The 24,490-nt window shown below is 52.6% G+C and overlaps 1 protein-coding gene across 5 annotated transcripts in view; it reads right to left on the bottom strand.

Moving 5' to 3' along the window:
• Nucleotides 1-101: 101 nt before the first annotated feature.
• EMID1 (EMI domain containing 1) overlaps nucleotides 102-24,490 on the bottom strand; it is a 39,403-nt gene continuing 15,014 nt past the window's right edge. Inside the window, exons 5-17 of one of the 5 annotated variants that reach the window (XR_008683153.2) lie at nucleotides 24,398-24,459; nucleotides 22,714-22,834; nucleotides 22,443-22,493; nucleotides 22,273-22,362; nucleotides 21,352-21,498; nucleotides 20,151-20,240; nucleotides 19,966-20,018; nucleotides 19,421-19,483; nucleotides 19,276-19,320; nucleotides 10,038-10,082; nucleotides 4,930-5,014; nucleotides 4,003-4,093; nucleotides 793-838 (exon numbers count right to left, since the gene is read on the bottom strand). Coding sequence is in view for 4 of the 5 variants with exons in the window: in XM_088828308.1 (XP_088684434.1) it covers nucleotides 3,827-4,093; nucleotides 10,038-10,082; nucleotides 19,276-19,320; nucleotides 19,421-19,483; nucleotides 19,966-20,018; nucleotides 20,151-20,240; nucleotides 21,352-21,498; nucleotides 22,273-22,362; nucleotides 22,443-22,493; nucleotides 22,714-22,834; nucleotides 24,398-24,459 (1,034 nt within the window). In the remaining variant the exon portion in view is untranslated. Of the gene's footprint in view, nucleotides 839-3,729; nucleotides 4,094-4,929; nucleotides 5,015-10,037; nucleotides 10,083-19,275; nucleotides 19,321-19,420; nucleotides 19,484-19,965; nucleotides 20,019-20,150; nucleotides 20,241-21,351; nucleotides 21,499-22,272; nucleotides 22,363-22,442; nucleotides 22,494-22,713; nucleotides 22,835-24,397; nucleotides 24,460-24,490 lie in introns of those variants that run through there. The other 4 variants (XM_055405498.2, XM_055405499.2, XM_055405500.2 and 1 more) reach the window with 4 other exon arrangements.

Raw genomic sequence — 24,490 nt, 5'->3', positions numbered from 1 at the left:
GAGCCCCGGCTCCACAGCCCTGGGGGGACAGCGAAGGCCACTGAGGAGAGCTGCTGGCCTGCCCGGCTGCCCCGTCTAAGCGCACACAGACCAGGCTGGGGCGCAGTCAGGCGGGGGCCTTTATTGGTGGATACGCATCTACCTGCTGGGGCCATCACAAGCCGGTGTGGAGGCAGGCGGCCTCCTCCCCGGACCATGGCAGGGACTGAGGGTTCAGGGGTCAGAACTGACGCCAGGAGCCCTGAACGCCAGTCAGACCAGGTAGCTTGACCTCAGGGTCAGGAAGCCAGCACCAGAAAACGGGGAGGGGTACAGGCCGGCCCCCAGGTTTGGCTGTGGAGCCGGGAGGCAAGACTGCCCGGCCTCGTCATCCCTGGGCGCATGGAGGGCTGAGCAGAAGTTCCGAACCTGCTGCCCCCCCGCAGACCTGCCTCACTGCATTTCACAGAGGGAAACTGAGGCCCAGGGCCCTGAGCACGGCCTCACCTCTCACCTGGGCCACACCTCCCTCTCAGGCCCCCGTCCCTGCTCAGCCTCATGGGAGGCAGACGTGCACTGGGTGCCAGGACCAAGACCCCCACCCAGAGGCCTAGGTGGTGGAAGGGACCCTGAGGATATTAATAAATACAGGCGGCAGACCCCAGAGGCAGCTGGCCCAGGCCAGGCTGGGAAGGGAAGCCTGGCTGGCCCTCCCCAAGGGGCCACCGCCACCCTCAGTCTCTCTCGTCTCGGCTCCTGGGGGCCACGATCCGGTAGCTGGCTGCATGTCCTCCCCGCTTGCCCCGCAGGAGGCTGGGGGTGCCTGTGCCGGCGAGGCTTGCCCCCGACCCCTCTGGTTCTGCCGGAGGGAAGAAGAGAGGGAGGGACAGAGAGAGGCCAGGTCAGTGAGGTCTGCGTGAGGCACCCACCTCCCCTTGGCCCTCTGCGGGTGGGGCTCTGTCGTCTGGAAGCAGAGCTGTGCAAAAGAAGGGGGTCTGCAAAGCTGGTTAGTGCCTGTCCCCCTGGGAGTTAGTAGCCCCTAACCCAACTAGAGCACTCGGCCTCTATTTGATTTTCTGTGACAGGTGGGGGTAAACCCACCATGTTTCTAAATGCTTCATACGTAGTGGATGCGCCATGAAAAAGTGCTTTTTCATTAACATTTTTGGATGTGGAGGTGTGCCCTGAGTCATTCCAATTTCATAGCTAGGTAAACTAAGGCCAGGCATCACCTTTTCTCTCTCCTTGGGTTATACCACCCAAGTAGGGAAGGGTTTAGGAAGGCCAGGCTCTGCCACTGACCTACTGTGTAGCTTTGGACCTCTGTCAGGATCTCAGTTGTTTGATCTCTAAAACCCGGGGGATGGTCCAGATACAGAGGCCGTGGGCAACTCCAGTAATTATTGCAGTCAGTTCCGATTTGGCTATGGTGACATATGCCCCAACCTGCAAATTAGCTGACCTCCAAAAGTAAAACTGAATAATTGGTGTTTTTCCCGTCTGGAAAACTCCCACTCATCCTTCAGAACCCAGATCAGGACCTACCTCCTCCAGGAAGCCTCCTGTTACTATCACCTCAGTCCTTCTCAAATGAGGGGTTAGGCAGGTTGGAAGGATGGGCTCTTTTTCCAGAGGGAGAGCCCCAGGATGGAGGACTTGGCTGAGCCTCCAAAACCCTGTTCACAGGACCAACACTTGGACTCTGGTTGAGCATCAGCTTCCCACTGAAGGGAAAGCGGCTGCAACCTCATAATCATAACTGTCTAGTGTCCTGACCCTGTGTCCTGTGAACCTCTGGGCTGAGATTTGGGGCAGACAAGTATCTGCAGTCACAGTCAAGGGACAGTTCATGCCCCAAACCAGGGAGCACAGGAGGAGGATGGCCCAGAGCTCAGGTTCCAACATCAGCTCAGGCCAAGTCCTGGCCCTGCCATATTCCAGTCACGCGGCCTTGAGCAAGTCCCAGAGGAATGTGGGGGTGACACTGCTGTAGTCACACTCCTGTAAAGTGTTTAAGGTGAGCAGGAGTGGAAAGTGGTTTTCATGGTAAATAGTGGGTCTTGATAGTCACAAGGCTGGTGTGTTTTCATCTCCTGCAGGTCTGGTCACTGTGAGTCAGTCATGAGATGCTGTTCTGATATGACCAAATTCAGGGCCTTGGTTTTCCCTGGGGCCCCTTCAGTGCCAAGCAGAGCAGAGGGGTCGGGGGACCTCTGCTGATGGAGCCCAAAGAGCTAGAGCTTTAGGCCAGACCTAGGGGACTCTGGGGGCTCACAACTCTCCCCGTGTCACTGCGGGAGTCACATGAGCCCTCTGATCCTGTGTTTCTTCCTCTGTGAGGTGGGCATGGTACTGCTCACCTAGAACGCATGTTACAAGGACTGGAGATGCTGGATATAAGTTCCCCTGCCCAGGTGCCCAGGTGTGTGACAGCTGGAACTATTATCGTTATCGGCCACAGTCTAAACGTGAGCCCATCTGGGTCTTTTGTTAGCACCTGCTGTGCGTGATGGAACAGTGGGGATGGTTCCATCTGCTCTGCTCCCCTCCTCCCGCAACCCCCTTCCAGGCCACACTGAGTGGACGTGGGCCCTGCCCGGTGCCTGGTGCTTCCTCCCTGGGCTGCTGAAGGAGGGGCAGGGCACAGAGTCAAGGCCACAGTGTGTCCCTTCTGGCTCCTGTCCCAGTCCTCCTGAGAAGGGGGGTGGGGGCACCTGACAAAGAGCTGAGAGCCTGGGATTTGGTCCTTGGTCCTTCCTTTGGGAGAAGAGAAGATCTGGGAGATGGTTGGAGAAGTTTCTAGAAGTTGGGGAAGCCATGTGGCGCATCTGGAGCAGCTCTGGAAGCAGACCCCGCACACCTTCCCACCCCTGGAGGGCGGGGCTCTGTGGGGGCTGCCCTCTCCCCTCCTCCTGGCACTCGGAACCTTCCATGACTAACACGAGGGTCCCATCTTGCAGGAAGGTTTCCCCTCACACACATCCTTTGGTGCACCTGTTCCCCACACTCCTCTACAGATGCTGAAGACCCCCCACCACCAAGGCAGGTACCCTGAGATCGGCCTCTGCATACACCCAGACCCAGCACGCAGCTGGTGTGCCCTACACTTTGCCAAGTGAAGGAGACGGCTCTGACCAGCTCTCCTTCCTGCTGGGGGCCTCAGTTTCTCCATCTGTAGAACAGACATGAGGTTACATGTGATGTCTGAGGCCATGTGCACTGAAGCGTTGAGAGATGGGGCGTCTGGGAGAATAGTGGCTGTTGACCCTCTTCGCGGGTAGGAGAGGGTTAGCCCCAAGGGCAGTCAATCCCTGCCTCTCTCCAGGGCTGCCACAGACTCCAGTTTAACTCGGGGAGACCTCCTCAGCCCCACTGTGTCAGCCAGGTGGGGCTAACCTCTTTTCATGCCTACATTCAAGGACCTTCTCAAATGGGGCCCTACCAGATCTAGCCTCAGCTCTCATCCCTCAGCAAACTCACAGAATAATCCCTCTGGGTTCTCTCTGGTTTCTTGGCTTTTGGCCATGCTGTTCCTCTTGCCTGTTCATTTGCCCCCGATCCTTGCTTTTCAAGTCCACTTAGATGCCTCCTCCAGAGCGCCCTCCTGAGATGCCCTCTGCCCCGTCCCAGCCTGCATCAGGAGCACTTCTGTGCTTTCCTGGCTGCCAGCACTCACCCCACTGTGGTATTCCTCACCCTGGATTTAACGCCCGGTTCCAGGGCTCCCCTCCCCACCCGCCCACAGCAGCTCACTAGGCTCCACGAGAGCAGGACTGTGTCTGTCTTATCTGTTGGAACCTGTCCGGCAAGGTACCTGGCACAGAGCAGGTGCTCAATCACTCAGGAACTAGCTACCAGAACCTTCTCTGTGCCAGACACTGTCTGATGGCCGGATGGAAGGGCTGAAGAGGGGGTGGTGGCTGCTAGTCTGGATCCAGTGTTGGGAGGTGCCATCTGTGTCCCCAGGCCCTTCCCAGGCCCTTCCTGGCAGGGGCTGCCCCTGCCTGCCCGCCCTGCCGTTACCTGGCCAGATGATGGCTTCCAGCAGGGTGACCCGTCTGGCCAGGAGCTCCAGCTGAGCCTGCTGCTGCAGGAAGCTCTGTAAGCTAGGAGCCTGATGGGAGATTGAGAAGAGCAGACGGTGCGAGTCTGGCCTCGGGGGCAGGCTGGGCCGGGGAGTTGACGGGAGGGGCAGGAGCCTCTGTCAGGATCGTGGTCTCTCCTTCTAAGTGGGGACGGGGCTCACTTGGCTCCTTAAGTGACCAGATGGGTGGAGAACTAGTGGATGAATGCCTGGGGGAGGGTCTCTCAGCCCACTCACGGGCACCCTGGGACCAGGAGGGCCTGCTTAGTGAGCACCTCTGGGGTCAGAGCTGGAGGGTGGTACATAACCCAGAATCCTCTGGGACCCGAGCCTGGCTGTGCCACCCACAGACCCCTGCCCTGCTGGAGTCTAGCCCTGTGACTTGCTGGCCCACGGACTTGCACACTGGCTCTGCCCAGAGTCTGGATCAATTGCCCATAATCCTCCTGGTGGCCTGGGTTCTGATGTTATTACCCACAATCCCCTGTACTGCTGCAGTCTGGCTCTGTTACCCACAGTCCTCTGCTGCCCTGGAGCTTGGCTCTATTGCCCATCATTCCCTTCAGACTCAAAATCTGTCAGCCCTGGCACGCCTGCAGGCCTGGAAACCACATTACCCACAGTTTCTGGAGCCCCAGGTCTGACCACAGGGGTGGGGGCCTGGGTTTCTGGGGCTCCCCTCTTCCCCTGTGGACTCGTGGGACCAGTCATCGACGGATGGGTGGTCTTGACCTTTCACGTCCCCACCTGGAGAAGGTCAGGTACCTTCTCTGGCCTCTTGACTGGGCCCAGCAGCTCCACCCTGGAGGGCCTGGGGAAGGCTGGTGGGCAGGGGCTGGGCTGTCTGTCCGTCTGTCTCTACTCACCATAGAGCCCAATCATTGTTTCCAAGATTAAAACCCTCTCAGCTAAAATCTTCAAAGCCTCGCGTAGTTGGTGCAACCCCTCCCCCTGTGGAGGAAAGAGACAGATGCAGCCGTGAAGGGGCAGGAGAGGGGGCCCTGCAAAGCTTGTTGGAGGCCCATGCCCCACCCTGGACATGCACCCACAGCCCCTCACCACCTGCCACAGCCCAGGGCCCACGGACAGCGGGAACAAGACTCGGAGAAGACAGGAGAGGGACAAGGCAGGCAGAAGCAACCCCCTTGGTAGGATCCCACCCAGGTGTCTGCTCTCTGCCCACAGCCCTGCACATCTTCGCTGCACTGGAGGCAGAGGGAGGCCAGTCTGCAGGGGCAGCCCTGCTGTCCCGGGCCTGCCTTGAGGCTGCCCCAGAGCCCCAGCCGCTCTTCCATCTCTGCTGCCTGAAATCAGCTGCTCTCACAACATCCACAGGATTCCTGCCACATCCCTGGGCCACTTGCACTCTTGTTTACTTAGCAGTCTTTGAACTGACTCAGTTTTGCCTTCAATACTGTGTTTGTCTCAGCTAATTAACTCCACCAGTGGGATCAGGCTACTTTCCAATCGTCTTCCCACTCACGTCCAGATGAACATATCAGAATAAAATCAGAAGATGTCTGAGTGGCATCATTGTTAGGTAGTTAGGCTTAAAATGCTGGCAAGGCTGAAGTCCAGGCCCAGGTGCCCCCTCCCCAGTCCTTCTGGGCCCCTTCCTCCCAAGGGCTCTGACAGCTCCAGGTCCATATGCTGCACACGTGGGAGCCCTCTTGTCTCAGCTGAGTCTCCAGCACCCCTCAAACTCCTCCCCTGGGCCTCCCTGCTCCGGGGTCTCCTGTCTAAAGTGGTCAGGGACCGTGGCCCTCACCTTCACTTCTTCCCAGTGTCTGTCCGTCGGTCCTTTCCTCCCCCTAGCATAAGGCCCATGGTCTTGTCAGAACTCCACACTCCCTCACTCCTGCCTTCCTCTTTCCTAGTCCAGACTAAAGGTACTTCCGGGATGCAGAGATCTTAATTCTGACCGAGCACCAGGATGGCAAGAACTATTCCAGCCGTGACACTTCTGGGAGTCTCGAGTCGTTTACTTAGTGCAGATTAAATGAAGGGATGAGGTATAATCTGCATCTTGGTACAATTGCTACCTTCAAGGTAGCTCTTCCCACAGAAAAACATCTACAAGAGTCCTCGCAACGTGGCTGTTCTGGACGAGCCCATGGCCATGCTAGGACTGACCCTCACGAACTGGCTGTCCTGTCCACGTCACATGGATGGGACTACTCTCAGGCCACCGACAGGCCGTGGAGCCTGGGGCATCACCGGGTCACACTGAAGTGACCCCTCTTCAAGTATTAACATCCATCTAAATGTAAATGACTTTCAAAAACCACATTAAGCTGCTGGAGCATGGACAGTGGGACAAGCTGACATCACCTGTCTCCTGATGAGATGCAGTAAGAGGGCACCACCTCCCCAGTTGCTGCACCTGTTGGGGGCAGTTCACCTGCACCTCATCATGAGGGAACTATCGGGCAAATCTAGACGGAGGGACAGTCTCAAAAAGACAAACTCGAGAGAAAGAAGAAAAGGGCAGGGGGCCTGTTCTGGATTAGAAGAACCTAGAGACGTGACAACCAAATGCAATATCCAGATCTTGATTTGATCTTGGATTTGTTTTGTTTTGTTTTTTTAAACCAGCTACAAAATGCATTTTGGAGATGACTGGTAAAATTTATAGGTAGTGAAGTAAAGTTGCTCAGTTGTGTCCGACTCTTTGCGACCCTATGGACTGTAGCCTACCAAGCTCCTCTGTCCATGGACTTCTCCAGGCAAGGGTACTGGAGTGGGTTGCTATTTGCTTTATAGGTAAGCTGTATATTAAGTGGCTGAATTACTGTCAACTATTTTAGGGGTGAATGTGGTACTGTGACTCTTTGGGAGAACGTCCATACTCTTTCAAGACACACACTGATGTGTTGGGGGAGATGCAGATGAGGTCTGCAACTTACTTTCCAATGGATTAGGGAAAAAGATCTGTAAATATATAAAGAGTGAAAGAACAAATGTGGCAAAATAGTAATAACTGGTCAGTCTAGAAGAAGGGCATAAGGATAGTCATTGAACCAACTTTTCCATATATTTGAAAATTTTGAAAGTAAAAATCTCGGGGGGGTGGGAATGCAAAAAAACGATATTCAGGGTAAGTGGCCTGCTGTTTGCACTGATGATGCCCCAGTGCCCCCAAGCCTGGCCTGAGTGTCCAGGGCTCGCTGGAAAGCCCCTTAGCTGTCACACAGACACTCCCCGTTTTCCATGGAGAAAGCTCAGAGGGCCAGCTTCTCCTGGCTGTCTTCTGTCTCTCTCTATTTTAAACATCTCCCTTAACTTCTCGCCCCCTCAACCCAAGCCAGACTAGCACCCACGTGTCTCTCAGCTCCACTGACATCTGTCCATCTTCACTGTCCCCCCTCCCAGTTCTAGCCCCCACAGCCTCTTGCCAGGATGTCGAGGACAGCCTCCTCTCTAGTCTCTCTTTCTGCTCCCACGTTGCTCCCTTTTCTCATCCATTCTCCACATGGCAATCAGAGGGATCTTTTGCTAACAAAAATCTGACCACATCACTCCCCTACTTAACATTTCAACGTGTAGCTCCCCATTGCCTGCAGCACCAACTTCACCTTCCTCCATAGGGCCTCTTAAGTCCCCAAAGCGTCTTTGCTTCTGTCTCACTCCTCGCTTGTCACCCTTTGTCGTTCCAAGTGTTTGCAGCGCCTTAGACACCCCAGGCTTGCCCTTGCCACAGGGCCTTTGCACATGATGTTTCCTCTCCTCTACCCTTTGCCAGGCCTCAGCCTGAGTCTCCTCATCCAACAAGATGCTGAATTGCCCCCTGCCATCACAGCTGAGCTCCCCCCGGTCCTGTCACTGCTGGTTACCGGTCTGTTCCCTCCCACCCCTGCGGTGACCACTCTGAGGGTGGGGACTGTGTCCAGATCACATCTGTGTCCATAGTGCCCAGTCTGGGGCCTGGCACCACCAAGGAGGTGCTTGCGGAAAGTTAGCAGGTTCCCCCAGCCCTGGGAGCTGAAAAGCCTGGGCTTCAGTTCCAGTTCTGCCAACAGTTCACTCTGTGGAGTTGGGCCTCAGTTTTTCCTATCTGAATAAGGGGTACGGGCTTTGGTCTGGACGGGCCAGTTCCTGCAGCGCATTCTCATGACCACTGGGTGTCACTGCTGAGCCACAGCCAGGTCAATGGCTCCAAGAGCTTCACCAAGTGGGGATGAGCAGGTGGAGTGTGGGTACAGGAGCCCGTCCACACGTGGACCTCATCCCCACCTGCCACAACAGAGCTGGCCCCCCAGCCCCCAGAGCCTCATGCAGCCTCCAGCCCAGCAGGTCCCCTCCCAGGCAGGCGGCAAGCAGGGACAGAAAAGCAGGTGGGTGAGGGGCAGGCAGGTGGACGGGCAGGGGCCCTGCTACCTCATGGCGGTGGGAGTCCCTCCCAAAGGTGGTTCTGAGTCTGAGGTCTGTTCTGAGAGAGCCCAGGCATCTGTTTTTCCTGTTGGGGCCCCCATATAGCGATGGGGCTGCCCAGCCTAATTCAGCCTTCACCCCACCTCTCCCACCTCCCCCTCTGAAGAGGCCAGTGAAGGAGCCTGAGGGCTGGGATCTCCTGGCTCGAGCTGACCCCCAGCCCAGCTCATGCCCATGCTGACAGTGTGCTTAAGAGACTCTGGAGCTACTAGCGGGTGAAAGGAGGGGAAGCGAGTAGGGTGGCAGTGAGGGGCTGGGAGCGGCTTGCTAGAGAGGTAGCAGGACCCCACAAGTCATCGGAAGACACAGGGGAGGGCTCGTGCATGGTGGGGGGCTCCCACGGCTGTATCCATCACTGACCCACAATCAGGAGCAGAGAGGGCGGGGCAGGTGCTGGGTGCTCCCCATGTCTTCATTAACTAGTGCTTGCCAGGAAGTAGGGCGTCCCAGCCAGACTGCACCAGGTAGGGGAGGGAGGGGGCACACTGCCAGCCTCCAGAAGAACGCCCCAGTGGCCTCTCCTGTCTGCCCCCATCCCGTCCACTTTCCAAATGCCTCCTATGGCAGTGGTGGTTTCCGGGTCCCTGCATCATGGGGCCTCCGGTGCCTCCTCCATGTTTCCTGGTGGGGGGCGGTGATTTCTGGGCCCTGAAATTCACTCACTGCAACTCCCTCTCGTGACGTGAAGGCTTCCAGGCCCCCTTTCCCATTTATTCTAAGTCTTCTGCGCATGTGGTGGTTTCTAGGCTTCCTTCGCGTACAGTGGTTTCTAGATTTCCTTATCTCATTTTCCATGGTTCTCTGGTGCGTATGACAGTTTCTAGGCCTCCCCTTCCCCTCCTCATGGGTCTCCTGTGTATGTGATGGTGTGGAGGACTGCATGGTAATTGTACATCTTCTGGGTACAATGGATCTGGGTCCCTTGGCTTCATTCACCATGTACACTGGGTCCATGATGGTTTCCAGGCCGCCCTTCCTACGATTCACCATTTCCGATGTGTACCCTTTGTACCACCATTTCTGGTGGTGTCCAGTGCCCCATCCCTTTTACCAAAGGGCTCCTGTGTACTTCAGCGTTTCTGCACCTCCCTTCCTGTGCTTCACGGCTTTCCTAAGGCCAGTGGGCCAGGAGTGGCACCCCCTTCTGTGTGGATATCGTTTTCCTGCTTCCCTTTCTTTTGCAGACAGGGGTGCAGAAGCCCAAGCCCTTGCTGGGAAGGGCTTTTGGGGGCAGGGCATGCAGTCTGGACTGGGTCAGCCCAAACCGCCCAGGAGGAAGCGGCAGGGTCACCCTGGCCTGCAAAGGCCGCAGAGAAAAGACAGACAGGGACGAAGACAGAGGGTGTAGGTCTGCTGATAAGGCTGGCCCTGCCCACTGGGGAGGGACGGTGCGGGGAGCGGGCAGGGGCTGAGAACTGGCAAGGCTCTGCCTGGGGAGACCAGGTTGCAAAGGGGATTTAGATGGGCTGCGCCACCCCCATATAATCTCCTGAGTGTCCGGGGCAGGGGGACAGCGGGAGGTCAGCGCTGGGCTAGAGCTTACCCAGTGGCTCTTCTCACCAGGGTCTCCTTTGGGGCCAGGTTCTCCCTGCGAGGATAGAGAGAGGTAGGAGCAGTGAGGGAGGGAAGGAGAGAGGGCTTGGGGGTTGTGGGGAGAGAGAGAGAGAGGCTGAGCTAGGCTGAGACAGAGAGAGGTACAGAGTAGCTTATTTGGACTAACACAAGAAAACAAGTTTGAAGGCAATGGAAAGTGATCAGGAGTAGACAGGAACTGAAGGATATCTGACCTTAGAAAGAAGGGAACCGCGCTGGGTAACACCCATGCTTTTATAGCTCTTCCTCTGAGGGTTCACCCCAGCCCTCTCTGCCTGGCAAATGGCTCAAGCAGGAAGCTTTGGTCTTCCTGGCCTGAGGAGTCAGGGGTTGGGGTTGAGACCGCCCAAGGAGGAGGAAATTGAGGGGAAGATACTGGAAAGCAGGGAGCCACAGTAGGGAAGCAAAGTCAGTAGAGACACTCTTCTCTAATACTTGGATGGTCTGCGAACTGCCCATCCTAAAATCTCAAAGCTGAGGGCCTGCCTTCAGCTAGAGCGAAAGTCAACACTCATCAGAGGACAATTCTCTTCACTATGACATCTATATTGTCCAATATGCAACATAAAATTATTAAACATGTGAAGAAACCAAAAAATGTGACCCATCCTCAACAGAAAAATCAGTCCGTAGAAACAGATCCATGGGCAACCCAGATATTTGAATTACTAGACATGGAGTTGAAAATATCTGTGACACAAACTATTGGGTGTAAAATAGGCTTAAGAATGTACTGTAAAACACAGGGAATATAGCCAATATTTTGTAATAGCTATAAATGGAAAGTAACCTTTAAAAATTGTATTAAGTTTAAAATTTTTGATGAAATAGAGTAAAATCATTTTTAAATTTAAAATAATCCATGACAAATATGTTAAAGAATCTAGTGGAATTGATATAATGTGTGATAAGATGGCCAATTTCAGAAGGGATGTGAAAATTATAAAAAAGAATCAAGTGGAAATCCTGGAAATGAAAATAATATTAGAAATAATTCATTAGCTGGGATTAACTGAAGATGGGCCATAACAGAAGAAAGAATCAATTAACTTGACAACGGGTCAATGCAATAATTCTAACTGAAGCACAAAGAGAGGAAAGATTTTTTTTAAAAAATTGACAGAGCCTCAGTGACTCACGGGAGCCTCACTTAAGTGTAACTGGAGCCCCAGAGGAAAGAAGAGAGGACTGAAACAGAGAAAACATTTGAAGACACATCAACCAGTTTTTTTTTCAAGTGTGATTGAAAATCAAAACAAAGCAGATTTCTGGTTTCTGGTCCAGCATATAAAGACCTTAGAAGTCGCCATTCTGTCCTCACAATAAGTAAGAAGCTTGAACACGCTGAAAAATCAACAATTCTTCTTCGAGCCATCAAAGATGTAAGGTCACTGGGCAAACCACTGCCTCCCCCACCCCCCACCCCCATCCCAATCTGCAGAGACAGACAGACAGGCGGATCACAACTTGAGTGGAGCAGGAACCTTCCTGGGAACCCAGTGCCAGGGTGGTGAAGCCTAAAAGTAATTGCCAGAATGCTGGCGGCTCAGTGTGGACAAGTCCCAGAGTTGACAATTCCAGGGGACCCAGTCTCTGGGTGGGCTGATGGTGGCGTCAGGGGGCATGACAGATCACTTTCATGAGTTTTACCTCCAGGAGTTCTAGCTGGTCCTCACAGTGAACCCTGGAGAAAAATCCCCTTCCTTTTTTTTTTTCCGGGGAGAGGGGAGAGGAACCATCTTGGAACACCCCAGAGCATCTGTTCTTCTTAACAAGGCCTGCCCATAGGAGAAACTACTTTGCCAGAGCCTAACTCGCTGGGGTCTTATCTGTGCCTAATTAACATGGGAGTAGGGAAATACCCAACTTTAGCCAATTGTAGCCTTTGACGTGGGAGAAGGGAAATACCCCAATTTCAGCCCCCTCTGATCATCTTGTTCCACTTACGGGGGAGAAACCAAAATAAAACTGAGAAGCACTGGTGAGGTTCACCATCCAGGGGCACAGGCTCAACGAGACCCTGAGACCTAATGATGCAATGCAGAGCACTCCCCCGACACCGCACCACCGCCTTTCTAAAGGCCTGCTTCCTGCAGAGGCTTGTTGCTGCTGCTGTTTAGTCGCTCAATTGTGTCTGACTCTTCTGTGACCCCACGGGCTGTAGCCCGCCAGGATCCTCTGTCCTGGGATTTCACAAGCAAGAATACTGGAGTGGGTAGCCGCTTCCCTTCTCCAGGGGATCCACCCGACCCAGGGATCAAACCATGTCTCCTGCATTGCAGGTGGATTCTTTACCACTGAGCCACCTGGGAAGCCCACATCATATCTACCTTTCAACAAAAAAATTACAAGATGTACTATAAGGCAAAAAACACAGTTTTAAGAGGCTGAATAAATATCAGAACTGGAGCCAGATAGGCTCTGTATGTTGGAATTATCAGATAGGCATAAAAAAACACACAAATACACAGAAAGAAAACTGCTATGATTAATATGCCAAGGGCTTTCATGGGGGAAAATAGACAAAATTTAAGAACAGATGGCTAATATAAGCAGAGAAATGGAAATTCTAAAAGTCAAAGAGAAACACTAGAATTCAGTGTTTTATAAGGTCGGTTAGCTCAGGACAATCACATTCTTCCCAGGCCTCTTCATAAATACTCCTACCCCAGCAACGGCCCTTCTTGCTGGTATCAGAGACCATGATCCAGACACACAAATCCAACAGAATTTCAGCCTTTAGTCTCCCAGATCACACCTTCCCTGAAGTCCTACCCAGAACAGGAAAAAAGTCATGAGAACGCTACAGGCTCTTCAGTCTGCTGGCCAGGACTCCATGCTCCCTTAAAGATCCTTTAAAGGAAGGGGAGAGTGACAGGGGAGGAGCACGGGGGAGAGGCAAAGGTGCTGACCAGTTCCGTTTCTTAAGCTTTTTGTGCTGGACACATGGGCCTAAGATTTAATACTCTTTAGATGTTCATGTTGAAAATATTTTGGTACAGTGGATAAGAATCCACCCGCCAATGTGGGTGACACGGGTTCAGTCCCTTGTCTGGGAAGATCCCCCATACCAAATAAGTCCATTCAGCATAGCTGCTGAAACCAGTGTGTTCTAGAGGCCAAGCGCCACAGCTTCTGAAGCCCGCGCGCCTGTAGTCTGGGCTCCACAGCAAGAGGAGCCCACGCACTGCAGTGAAGGGCAGCCCCACTCGCCGCAGCTAGAGAAGCGCTCACACCACCGCAAAGACCAAGCGCAACCACAAACCAAAACAATCAATTAATGAAAATATTTTTCATTCTTCTCAAGCTCACATAGAACACTCACCAAGGCAAACCACATTCTGGCCCATAAAATATATCTCAACAAATTAAAAAGAATAAACACCATACACTGGGCTTCCCTGATAGCTCAGTTGGTAAAGAATCCGCCTACAATGTAGGAGACCCCAGTTTGAATTTCTGGGTCAGGAAGATCCGCTGGAGAAAGGATAGAGTACCCCACTCCAGTATTCCTGGGCTTCCCTGGTGGCTCAGCTGGTAAAGAATCTGCCCACAATGCGGGAGACCTGGGTTCGATCCCTCGGTTGGGAAGATCCCCTGGAAAAGGGAAAGGCTACCCACTCCAGTATTCTGGCCTGGAGAATTCCATGGACTGTATAGTCCATGGGGTTGCAAAGAGTCAGACAGAACTGAGCGACTTTCACTTTCAAACATCATACAATGTACACTCTTAGACCATAATGGAATTAAACTGGAAATCCCTAACCAAAGATAACTGGAGGGACCTCCCTGACGGTCCAGTGGTTAGGACTCCACACTTGCACTACAGGAGGATGGGTTCCATCCCTGGTTGGGGAACGAAGATCCCACGTGCCACATGGCACGGCCAAAAAAAAGAAAAAGATACTCAGAAACTCCCCTGGAGATTAAACAGATTTCTAAATGACACACGGGCCAAAGAATAAATCCCAAGAGAAATTTTAACATACTCTGAATGACATGAAAATAAAAATGCTGCTTAGCAAAATTGGTGAGAGACTGTAAACAGTGCTCAAGGAAACTTAACTATAAAAGTACAGTAGTCAAGACAGTGTGGTATTGACTAATGAACAGTTAAATAGGTCAATGGAACAGAATAAATAGCCCAGAAACAGACCCACATAAATACTGTCGACGGAGATTTGACACGGAGAAGGCAATGGCACCCCACTCCAGTACTCTTGCCTGGAAAATCCCAGGGATGGAGGAGCCTGGTGGGCTGCCGTCCATGGGGTCGCACAGAGTTGGACACGACTGAAGCGACTTAGCAGCAACAGAGCTTTGACAAAAAAGCAAAGGCAACACAATGGAACAAAGATAGGAACTTCCCTGGTGGTCCAGTGGCTAAGATTCTGTACTCCCAATGCAGGGGGCCAGGTTCAATCCCTGGTCAGGGAGCTAGATCTCACACGTTTCAACCCAGGGTTTGTATGCTGCAACTAAAGATCCTGCATGCTGCAACGAAGATGGAAGAGCTGTGGACCGCAATTAAGACCAGTGTAATTAATTAATTAATTTAAAAAAACTGGTTAAAAATGCAAACATATGAATCTAGACACAGATCTCATAGTCTTCACAAAAGTCAACTCAAAATGTATCACAGACGTAAATGTAAAATGCAAAACTATAAACTATAAAATTCCCGGAAGATAACATAGGAGAAAGTCTAGATAGCCTTGAGTTTGATGACGGCTGTTTAAGCGCAATGCCAGAAGCACAATCCATGAAAGAAATCACTGATAAGCTGGACTTCATTAAAATTACAAACTTCTATTCTGCAAAAGCGAGTGTCAAGGTATTTAGAAGACAAGTTACAGACTCGGAGAAAATACTTGCAAAAGATATATCTGATAAAGGCTTCCCAGGTGGCGCTAGTGGTAAAGAACCTGCCTGCCAATGCAGGAGATGCTGGTTTGATTCCTGGGTAGGGAAGATCCTCTGGAGGAGGGCGTGGCAACCCACTCCAGTATTCTGAATCCCCAAGGACAGAGGAGCCTGGTGGGCTACAGTCCACAGGGTTGCAAAGACTTGGACACGACTGAAGTGACTGAACACACAGGCATACCTGGTAAAGGTATATAAAGGTATATCTTTGTATATTCAAAAAATACAAAGAACTCTTAAAAATTCAACAGGAAGAAGACAACCTAATTTTAAAAAGTTCTTGCACAGGAGAGGAAACCATCAGCAAAATGAAAAGGCAACCTACGAAATCAGAGAAAATATGTGCAAGCGACATATCCAATAAGGAGTTAACACCTGAAACATATAAGGAACTTATACAACTCAACAGCCAAACTCCAAATAAGCCAATTTAAAAATGGAGAAAGTACATGGATAGACAGTTTTGCAAAGAAGACATTTAAATGGCCAACGGGTGAAAAGATGCTCAGCATCACTAGTCATCAGGAAATGCACCTGCTGGGAAGTCTGTTATCAAGAAGATGAGAGATAATGAATGCTGGTGAGAATGCGGAAAAAGGGGAGCCTTTGAATACTGCTAGTGGAAATGTAAACTGCTTCAACCATTATGGAAAACAGTATGGAGGTTCCTCAAGAAATTAACAATAGGGTATCCACTCAAAGGAAAGGAAACCACTGTCTTGAAGAGGTACGTTCACTGGCCAGGATGTAGAAAGAACCTGTATCCACTGATAGACGAATGGATAAATACAACGTGCCGTATTTACACACACACACACACACAGGAATATTATTCAGCCTTTAAAAAGGGGGGAATCCTGCTATTTGTGACAACATGGATGAATGTGGAGGGCATTAAGCAAAATAAGCCAGACAAAGGAAAACAAATACCGCATGGTGTCACTTATATGTGGAATCTGAAAAACAACCAAAAACGTTGAAGTCAGAGAAACAGTAGAACGGTGGTTGCCAGGGACTGGGTTTAGGGGAGGGAAGGAAAGGGAAAAGGTTGGTAAAAGGATACAAACTTTCAGTTATAAGATGACTAAGTTTTTTTTTTTTTCTTTTGGCTGAGCCATGGGGATTGAGGGCTCTTATTCCCTCAACTAGAGACTGAACCTGGGACATGGCACTGAAAGTGCTGAATCCTAATCGCTGGACTGCCAGGGCGCTCCCAGATGACTAAATTCTAACCTAAGGATCTAATATATGGTATGGTGACCAGAATGAATTGAAATTTACTAACAGTCTATCTCAAGTATTCTCAACACACACACATGGAGTGTTGCTTACAAGAAAACATTTCTCATAAAACTAAACTTACTTTTACCATATGATCCAGCAGTTGTATTCATTGATATTTAACCAAAGTAACTGAAAACTTACATCCACACAAAGACCTGCACCCAGATGTTTCAGTTCAGTTCAGTTCAGTCACTCAGTCGTGTCCAACTCTCCGCGACCCCATACAGCATCTTTATTCACTATTGCCAAAACTTGGAAGCAACCAAGATGTCCTTCAGGAGGTGAATGGATAAATGAACTGAGGCACATACAATGTAATATTATTCAGATCAAAAGAATTGAAAAGAGCTATCAATCCATGAAAAGACAAGCTAGAACCTGTAATGTGTATTAGTGAAAGAGGCCAATCTGAAGAGGTTACATGCTGCATGATTCCAGCTATATCACATTTTAGAAAAAGCAAAAACATACGAGATGGTTAAAAGATTAGTGGTTTCCAGGTGTTATGGGGAGGGAGGGACAAATAGGCAAAGCACAGAGGATTTTAAGGGCAGTGAAATACTCTATATGATACTACTATGGGGTATACACATCACGATACCTCTAACAATATCTGTAGACTGTACAACACCAAGACTGAGCCCTAACGTAAACTATGGACTTGGGGTGATAATGACATGCCAATCTGGGTTCATGGACTACATCGAATGTACCACTGTGACGTGAGACGTCGGTGGTGGGGGAGGCTCTCCTCGCGTGGGGACGGGGAGAATACGGGAACTCTGTACTTTCTACTCTATTTTGCTGTGAACGCAAAAAATGCTGTAAAAAAGAATTGTATTCACTAAACAAAATAACCAACAAAAGCAAGACCCAGAAACCTTACAGATCCAGGAATTTCAGCCAACCCAAAGGAGAATAAACACACAAAAAATCACACCCAACCACACCATGATCAATCTGATGAAAAACCAAGGGTAAACAGAAAAATCTTAAATGCCAAAGGGAAAAAAAGACATATTATGCACTGGGGAAAAACAGTAAGAACAACAGCCAGTTTCTCATGAGAAATTACAACTGTCTATGTAAACTAGAAGACCACGGAACAATATCTTTACAGTACTAAAGAGGGAGGAGACTGCCAACCTGTCATTTTATAGCCAGTGAAAATAACTTTCAAAAATTAAGGTTAAATAGAGAGAGTTTTAGACAAACAAAAGCAGTGAGGATTTGTTGGCAGCAGACACACATTACAAGAAAGGCTACAGGATGTTCTTTAGGCTGGAGAGAGATGATACTGTGTGAAAATCCGAATCTAAAGGGAGGTATGGAGAGTATCAGAGATGACAAACACATCATTAGATGTAGAAGCCTTTTTTTTTCATTTTTTAAACTTCTTTAAAAGTCAGCTGGTTGTTTAAAGCAATAACGACAGTGCATTAAGGGTTTAAAACAAATACAGAACTAAAATCCATGATGGTAGCAGCGCAAGGACAGAAGGGGGTGAATTATGCATTCGCAATGTTCTGACTGGCACACGGAAAGGCACAGCGATTCACGGAAACGGTGCTAAGTCAAGGACATGGTTTGTTATCCTTAGAGCAACCACAGAAGAACAACACAAAGAGGTATCATAAAAATTACCATTAGTGGAGATAACACAGAATTCTAAACAGTTCTCAATCCAAAAGAAGACAGGAAAAGAAGAGGAAAAAAAAGAAGGCAAGGACAGATTGGAATAAACAGAACACAAACAGCAAGATGGGTGACTTAAACCAAACCCTATCAGTAGTGACGAGACGTGTGCTCAGTCGCGTCCGACTCTTTGTGACCCCGTGGACTGGAGCCCACCAGGCTTCTCTGTCCATGGGGATTCTCCAGGCAAGAGTACTGGAGGGGGTTGCCATGCCCTCCTCCAGGGGATCTTCCCAACCCAGGGATTGAACCCAGGTCTCCCGCATATCAGTAGGGATACATATCATTAAATGTAATGAACTCATTAGTCAGACTGTTTCAAAAAGTAAGACCCAAGCATATGTCTTTTTTACAAGATATACTTTAAATCGGACAAAAATAGGTTGAAAGTAAAAGGATCGGAAAACATATACCATGCAAACAGCAGGCATAAAAAAGCTTGAGTGGCTATTTTAATACCAAACAAAGTAGAATTCAAAACAAGAAGTATTATCAGGGAGAAAGATACTCATTCCATAAAGATAAAAGGACCAAGAAGAGATTAAAATCTTGACTGTGTATGAATCTAATAACAAAGCTTCAAAATACATGAAGCAAGGACTTCGCTGGTGGTCCAGTGGCTAAGACTCCATGCTTCCAATGCAGAGGGCCTGGGTTCGATCCCAGGCAGGGGACTAGATCCCACGTGCCACAACTAAGTCCAGGCACCACCAAATAAATAAATTTTTTAAAAAATGAAGCATAAATTGATCAGACTAAAGGGAGTGAAGTTGCTCAGTTGTGTCTGACTCTTTGCAACCCCGTGGACTGTAGCCTGCCAGGCTCCTCTGTCCATGGAATTTTCCAGGCAAGGATACTGGAGTGGGTTGCCATTTCCTTCTCCAGGGGATCTTCCTGACCCAGGGATCAAACTCGGGTCTTCTACACTGCAGGCAGACGTTTTACCATCTGAGCCACCAGGGAGGATAAACTGAACAGGGAGAAATAGACAGACCCACAGCCAGAGCTGGAGAGACAGAGAAAGAGAGAAACGGAAAGTCAGAGAGAAGGAGGCGCAGAGGGAAGACGGAGAGGGGGCCAGAGACACAGAGCCAGCGTGGGGGACGGGCGGAGCCTGACCCTGAGGGGCCGATGGGGCCCTGAGCTGGGGGCAGGAGTGGAGCTGGAGCTCACCCTGGGCCAGCCTGGGAGGGCCGGGGGCTCGGCCCCCAGGGTGTGGCGCCATTGCAGGGGTCTGGGCCTGTGGGCACCTGGAGGGGTGCTGCTGGGTGACCAGCGTCACTTACCCGCTGCCCCATGGAGCCTTGGGGGCCGGGCTCCCCTCGCGGTCCCTGCAGGAGGGAGGAGAGGAGTGGAGTGAGCTGTCAGAGGTCTGACCCGGGGTGCCGAGGACTCCCCAGAACCCTCCACTCAGGCGGCCTCAGTACTCACCCTCTCGCCCTTCTCTCCAGGGTGGCCGGAGATTCCTCTGGGTCCAGTGGGGCCTGGGGGTCCCTGAGCAACAAGACAGGGCCTCAGCCTTGTGCCAGGGCAGGGCATAGTGGGCAGGAACTTGGGGTGCAGAGGGGCAGGGGAGGGTGCCCCAGCTTGGCCTGGGCTTCTGGGCCCTTCACCACATAGCCAATGATCTGCACAAAGTGGGAAGTTGACACAGCTCAGTGTTTAGAGCTACAGTGGAGTCAGGCAGTCCTCACTTTGATCTGGAAGCTGCCACAGCCCTAGGGCAAGAATCTCCACCTCCTTTCTTGTCCCTGGATGATAACAACACTTATTCCTTGCCATGTGGACTGAATAAGATCCTGGAAAGTAGTTTGCACATTAAGTGCTGCATAGCCGCTCGAATGAATGAATGAAGGATAGAGGAATGGATGGTGGCGGGCTGGAGGCTTGAGTGGGTGGGTGGATAGGTGAGGGAACGGGAGGGTTGGCTCAGGGGTGGACAGACAGATCAGTGGAGAACTTGGAGAAATGCTCACCGTATGTCCAGGACTCCCAGGACTCCCCATGGGGCCAGGAAGCCCAGGAGGACCTGGAATCAGACAGCGCGTCCTCAGGTTCGGAACAGCACAGCGCCAGGGAGTTCCACCCCCAGCTCCCTCCTCATGGCCAGCTCTGCCGGCCCTCAACCCTGCCCCTTACCCCAGGCCTGGGCTCAACTTACCCACGGGGCCTGGGGGGCCTGGGGGCCCAGCCAGTCCCTGCGGCCAGTGGCTGCTGGTCTCAGTGAAGGTGTTGGACAGAAACGGGTCCCCTGGGGGAGAAAGGATGATGAGAGAGCAGGGCGGAGCTACATGGGGCAGTATGAGGCAGACAGTTTCAGTCTGTCTCCTGCCAAGCCAGCTTTGACTGCTGTGTCCTCTGTACGACAGCCCGTAGTTGTGGCTGGGGCCACCGGCACCTGTGCCAGGGCGGGTGGTGGGGGAAGCGTGGGTTACACCAGACCAGGCTGCAGGGAGACCTGGGTTCTAACTCAGCCACAGTCTAGCTGCTGACATCCAGCAAGACTCTACCTCGCTGAACCTAGACTGTCACAGGTCTGATGGAAACAATAATGAAAGCTACCATTAAAAAAAAAAAAATTATTTGGCTGCACTGGGTCTTTGTTGGCATGTGCGAACTCTTAGTTGTGGCATGTGGGATCTAGTTCCCTGACCAGGGGTTGACGCTGGGCCTCTGCACTCTGGGGGTGCAGAGTCTCAGCCACCTGGACCTCCAGGAAAGTCGAGGGAGCTACCACCTTTGAAGCCGGCTTTGTGCCCAGCTTCCGTGCATGGGTGTCATAGAGCCCTGGGACTCCAGCACCATCACTGTCCTCACGGTACGGATGAGGAAACCGGGGCTCACAGGGGGAGAACGAGTAAACGGTCTCGCAGCAAATGTACGACGCAGACGGCGCTGAACCTGGCCCTCTAAATGCCGACCCCAGCAGCAGGCATGCTGGTCAGGCTTCAAAGGAGAAGGAGGCAGGCCAGGGCCCGGCTGGGCGGAGGGGGCCGGGCCTCTCTGAGCACTGGGGCAGGGCTGTGGCCTTGGGAGTTCAGGGCTCACGTCCTGCTGCCAGGCCTCGAGCTTCCTGGAGCTCTGCGGGCTGGATTCTGGCCAGCTCCGAGGCTTGGTGGGAGGGCCTGACACCGGTGGTTCCCAGCACAGGCTGTGGAGGCTGCTAGGCTCTGAAGCCAGCCTTTCGGGCCCTGGCTGTGTGATCTCCCCACTCAGGCCCTCGGTCTTCCTCCTCAGTAACAATGGTGCTTATTGGAGGAGTGGCCCAAGGGCAAGCCTGGTACACAGAAGGTGCCTAGCAGATGGTCATGCCAGCCTCACCCCACCACCAGCTGGACGTGCTGTGACCCCGAGTGACTCACCATGCTGGGAGATCCGGGCGTAGGGTGGTCCAACAGGGGCTGGGGGCCCAGGGGGGCCAGGAGGGCCTGGGGGCCCTGGAGGTCCCCTCTCTCCAGGGATGCCCACAGCTCCGGCCTGGCCAGGGCTCCCTGGGGGGCCCTGCAGACCTGCAATGGAACCAGGGTTTGGTGGGTGTGCTAGAGGAGGGAGGCTCAGGATGGCTGCAAGAGGGCGGGAGGGGGCTGCCTGGGGCAGTGGGTACAGAGGGTGCCGGGGCCACAAGCAGGGCGGCTCCTGTCTCTGACTCCCTGGCTGTCATGAGGACAGTGAACACTTGGTATACAGTAGGTGCTGAGCAGATGCTGATTTCCAGAATGCCCTCTCTCTCTCAGGCTTTTGCAGGAGCTGCTCCCTCTCTCGGTCCTCCCTCTGGGCTGCCTGGCATGCATTTCAGGTCATCCTAGGCCTCAACTAAGGTGTCGCTCCCACTGGGAAGCCCTTCCTATCTCCCACCCCACCCATGAGGGTCTGGGCTTCCTTCCCTGGGGTTCCCATACCAGCCATGGCCCCCACAAGAACCCTGGTCACGTGGAGGGGGGCACTGCTGTTCCTCCTCTGCCCAGGCCCACCCTCCCTCGCCTCGCTTGCCTAGGAGACCCAGGAGGGCAGAGTCTGGTCCGACCCACCCCCAAGCGTCTGGCTTCAAGCTGGGAATAGGAGAGCAGGGAGATGGGCGAAGTGAATGCAAAAGCAGGTTGCAGGGGGGCCCGGCATGAGGCGGGGAGCACCGTCGGAGAGGGTGTAAGTCCTCTTACACACCGAGATGGGTGGGCAGAAGGGGCCCAGGCCAACTCTGCTACATCAGGATTGGGAGGTGGGCCCCAGTCCGGGCCCTCCTGCGAGGGGGAACTGCTAGAAGGGGCAGTGCTGTGGGCACTCACCTGGTGGTCCTCTCATCCCCATCGGGCCCCGGCTGCCAGGGTCTCCCTTGGGGCCAGCGGGCCCAGGAAGCCCCGGGGCACCAACTCGATCTGGGGGGAGAAAGCGCATCAGCTGGACAGCTCCGGCCTTGCTCGGCCCCGCCCCCGGCCCCACCCACAGCAGCACCTACCATCTCGAGGGAGCAGAGGGGGCCTCGGGTTTTCTCTGGTTCCCGGCAGCCCTGGGGTGGGGGATGGTTAGGCGGGGGTCAGTGTTACCCAGAGTTTCTGCCCCAGCTCCACCAGCTGCCGGGGCTCCCTGGACGCCAGTGCTCAGGGGCCCCTGGAGACCCACTGGCGAGCTGGGAAGACTGAGGCCTGCGTGGGGGTCAAGCTGGGAGCCAGCGGCAGCGCGGGCTGGAATCTCGCTCCCCCCAGGTCATTCCCCACTGACCCACTCACCTCGAAGGCCTCCATCCCCGGGGCTGCCCTGGACAGCTGGGGAACCCCAGAGCGGGGCGGGGTCCTCAGGGGCAGCTGGGGTCGGGGGCACGGCCCGCTCGGTGACCGTCAGCACCGCCACCTGTGGGGGAACACGACGGTGAGGTGGGCACCGGCGTCTCACCGGGGACAGGCCAGCTCGCCCCGAGGAGGCCGGGCTGGGAGGCCAGGCGGCCAGTAGAACCCCGCCTGGATCGAAGACCAGGCTCACAGGGGCCCAGAACTTCATCAGAAGTGCCTGTGGGTTTCCAACTGCACAGTTTGTCACAGTCATTGTAGGAAAGTCATCACACACTATCACAGCCGCCCACGTTGGATTCCAAGATTGCCCCCGTGTTTGCTAGGCCCTGCGGTTTTTCCCTGTGCTTACCTGCATGTGAGTATGTGTATTTATATACACTCACGTGCATATATAACATGACACTTCTCTTGGTCTCTTAAAACCCACAGGTTGGAAGGATTTTTACTAAATTTGAAGGGAAATTTGGGAGGGTCTGACATGAAACAGAAGTGCCGAGGTCTGTACAAAACCGCTTTTGGGGACTTCCCTGGGGGTCCAGCAGTTAAGACTCTGTGCCCCCCCTGCAGGGGGTGTGGGTTCCACCCCTGCTAGGATCCCTAAGATCCTACATGCTTCTTGGTGTGACCAGAAAGGAAAAAACAGAAACAAACAAAAACCCACTTGTGGACTCAGTGAGGGGGGAAGAGGCTGAAAGGTCACCAGTGTCCCCTGAGCCACTAACTGGGGTTTAAGAAAGGCCAGATTGCCTGCTGACCAGGAGGTGCGGGGCCGTGTGCGCCTACCCAGAGGGAGGCTAACCTGGAACTGAGCTGAGCTGCTCCTTAAGCCAGCTTTCCCTGGGAGGGAGCTTGGGGAGCAGAGTGAGGTTCCTGGGGTGTTCATACCTCATAACAGGGGTTCTAACCCATGTTGTTTAGAAACTTGGGTTTTCCACTTCATATTAATACATCAGGGGCATCTTTCCATGTTAGAAAATGTATGCGTTTTTAATGGCTGCCTAATATTCCACTGAGCCATATTTGCTTAGTCTGCAACCACCCCTTCTGTTGTTTGGTTTTCAAATCTCCCTCTGAATAGTTAACACTCGGGTGAACATCTTCAAATCTAATCTCAAGATAAATTCCAGGAGGAGGCGATGGATATGCAGACGAAGTTTAAAAGTCCCTACATGTCTTTAGAAAATCTGGAAGAAAAGATGCTTCAATGTTGGCAGTCGCTCTCTTTGGGGGGCACAGGCAACTGAGGCCAATGGTTTTCTGGTAGGTTTATCGTGGTTCTGAGTCTGTCATGTTTCTAAATTTAGGGTGTCTTGCTTTTCAATTGTTAAAGCCTTTTTATCTTGAGATAATTTGAGACATGCAGTACATGTTTCTGCTTTTTGGAACTGGGAAGACAGCACTGGGGTGAGGGTCCGGGGTAAAGGGTGAAGGTGTTGGGGCAATGAGGGGACCCAGCCACAAGCTCTGAGGGGCGTCTAGGAGTCTCTGGGAGGGGCTGGGGCTGGGAGAGCTTCATGGGCTTCCTGGAGGGAGAGCAGCCAGGCTGTCTGACCTTGAGCAGGCTTCCCAGGGCGGGCACTGGGGGGAGGGTAGTGCCTGCCTGGCAGGCAAGGTGCTCACCCACCTTGGCCTCCAGCACCTTCAGCCGCTCCGTCAGCTCCGACACTTTGCTGCAGTTGAGACAACCTGCGGAGAGGAAGCAGGCTGGGTTGGGGCT

Source organism: Moschus berezovskii, chromosome 19 (assembly GCF_049115385.1).
Source record: "Moschus berezovskii isolate FMDL1 chromosome 19, NW_MosBer_1.0, whole genome shotgun sequence".
Lineage (NCBI taxonomy): Eukaryota > Metazoa > Chordata > Mammalia > Artiodactyla > Moschidae > Moschus > Moschus berezovskii.
The sequence above is the reverse complement of the archived record's forward strand: the minus strand, read 5'-3'. Positions and strand labels throughout refer to the sequence as shown.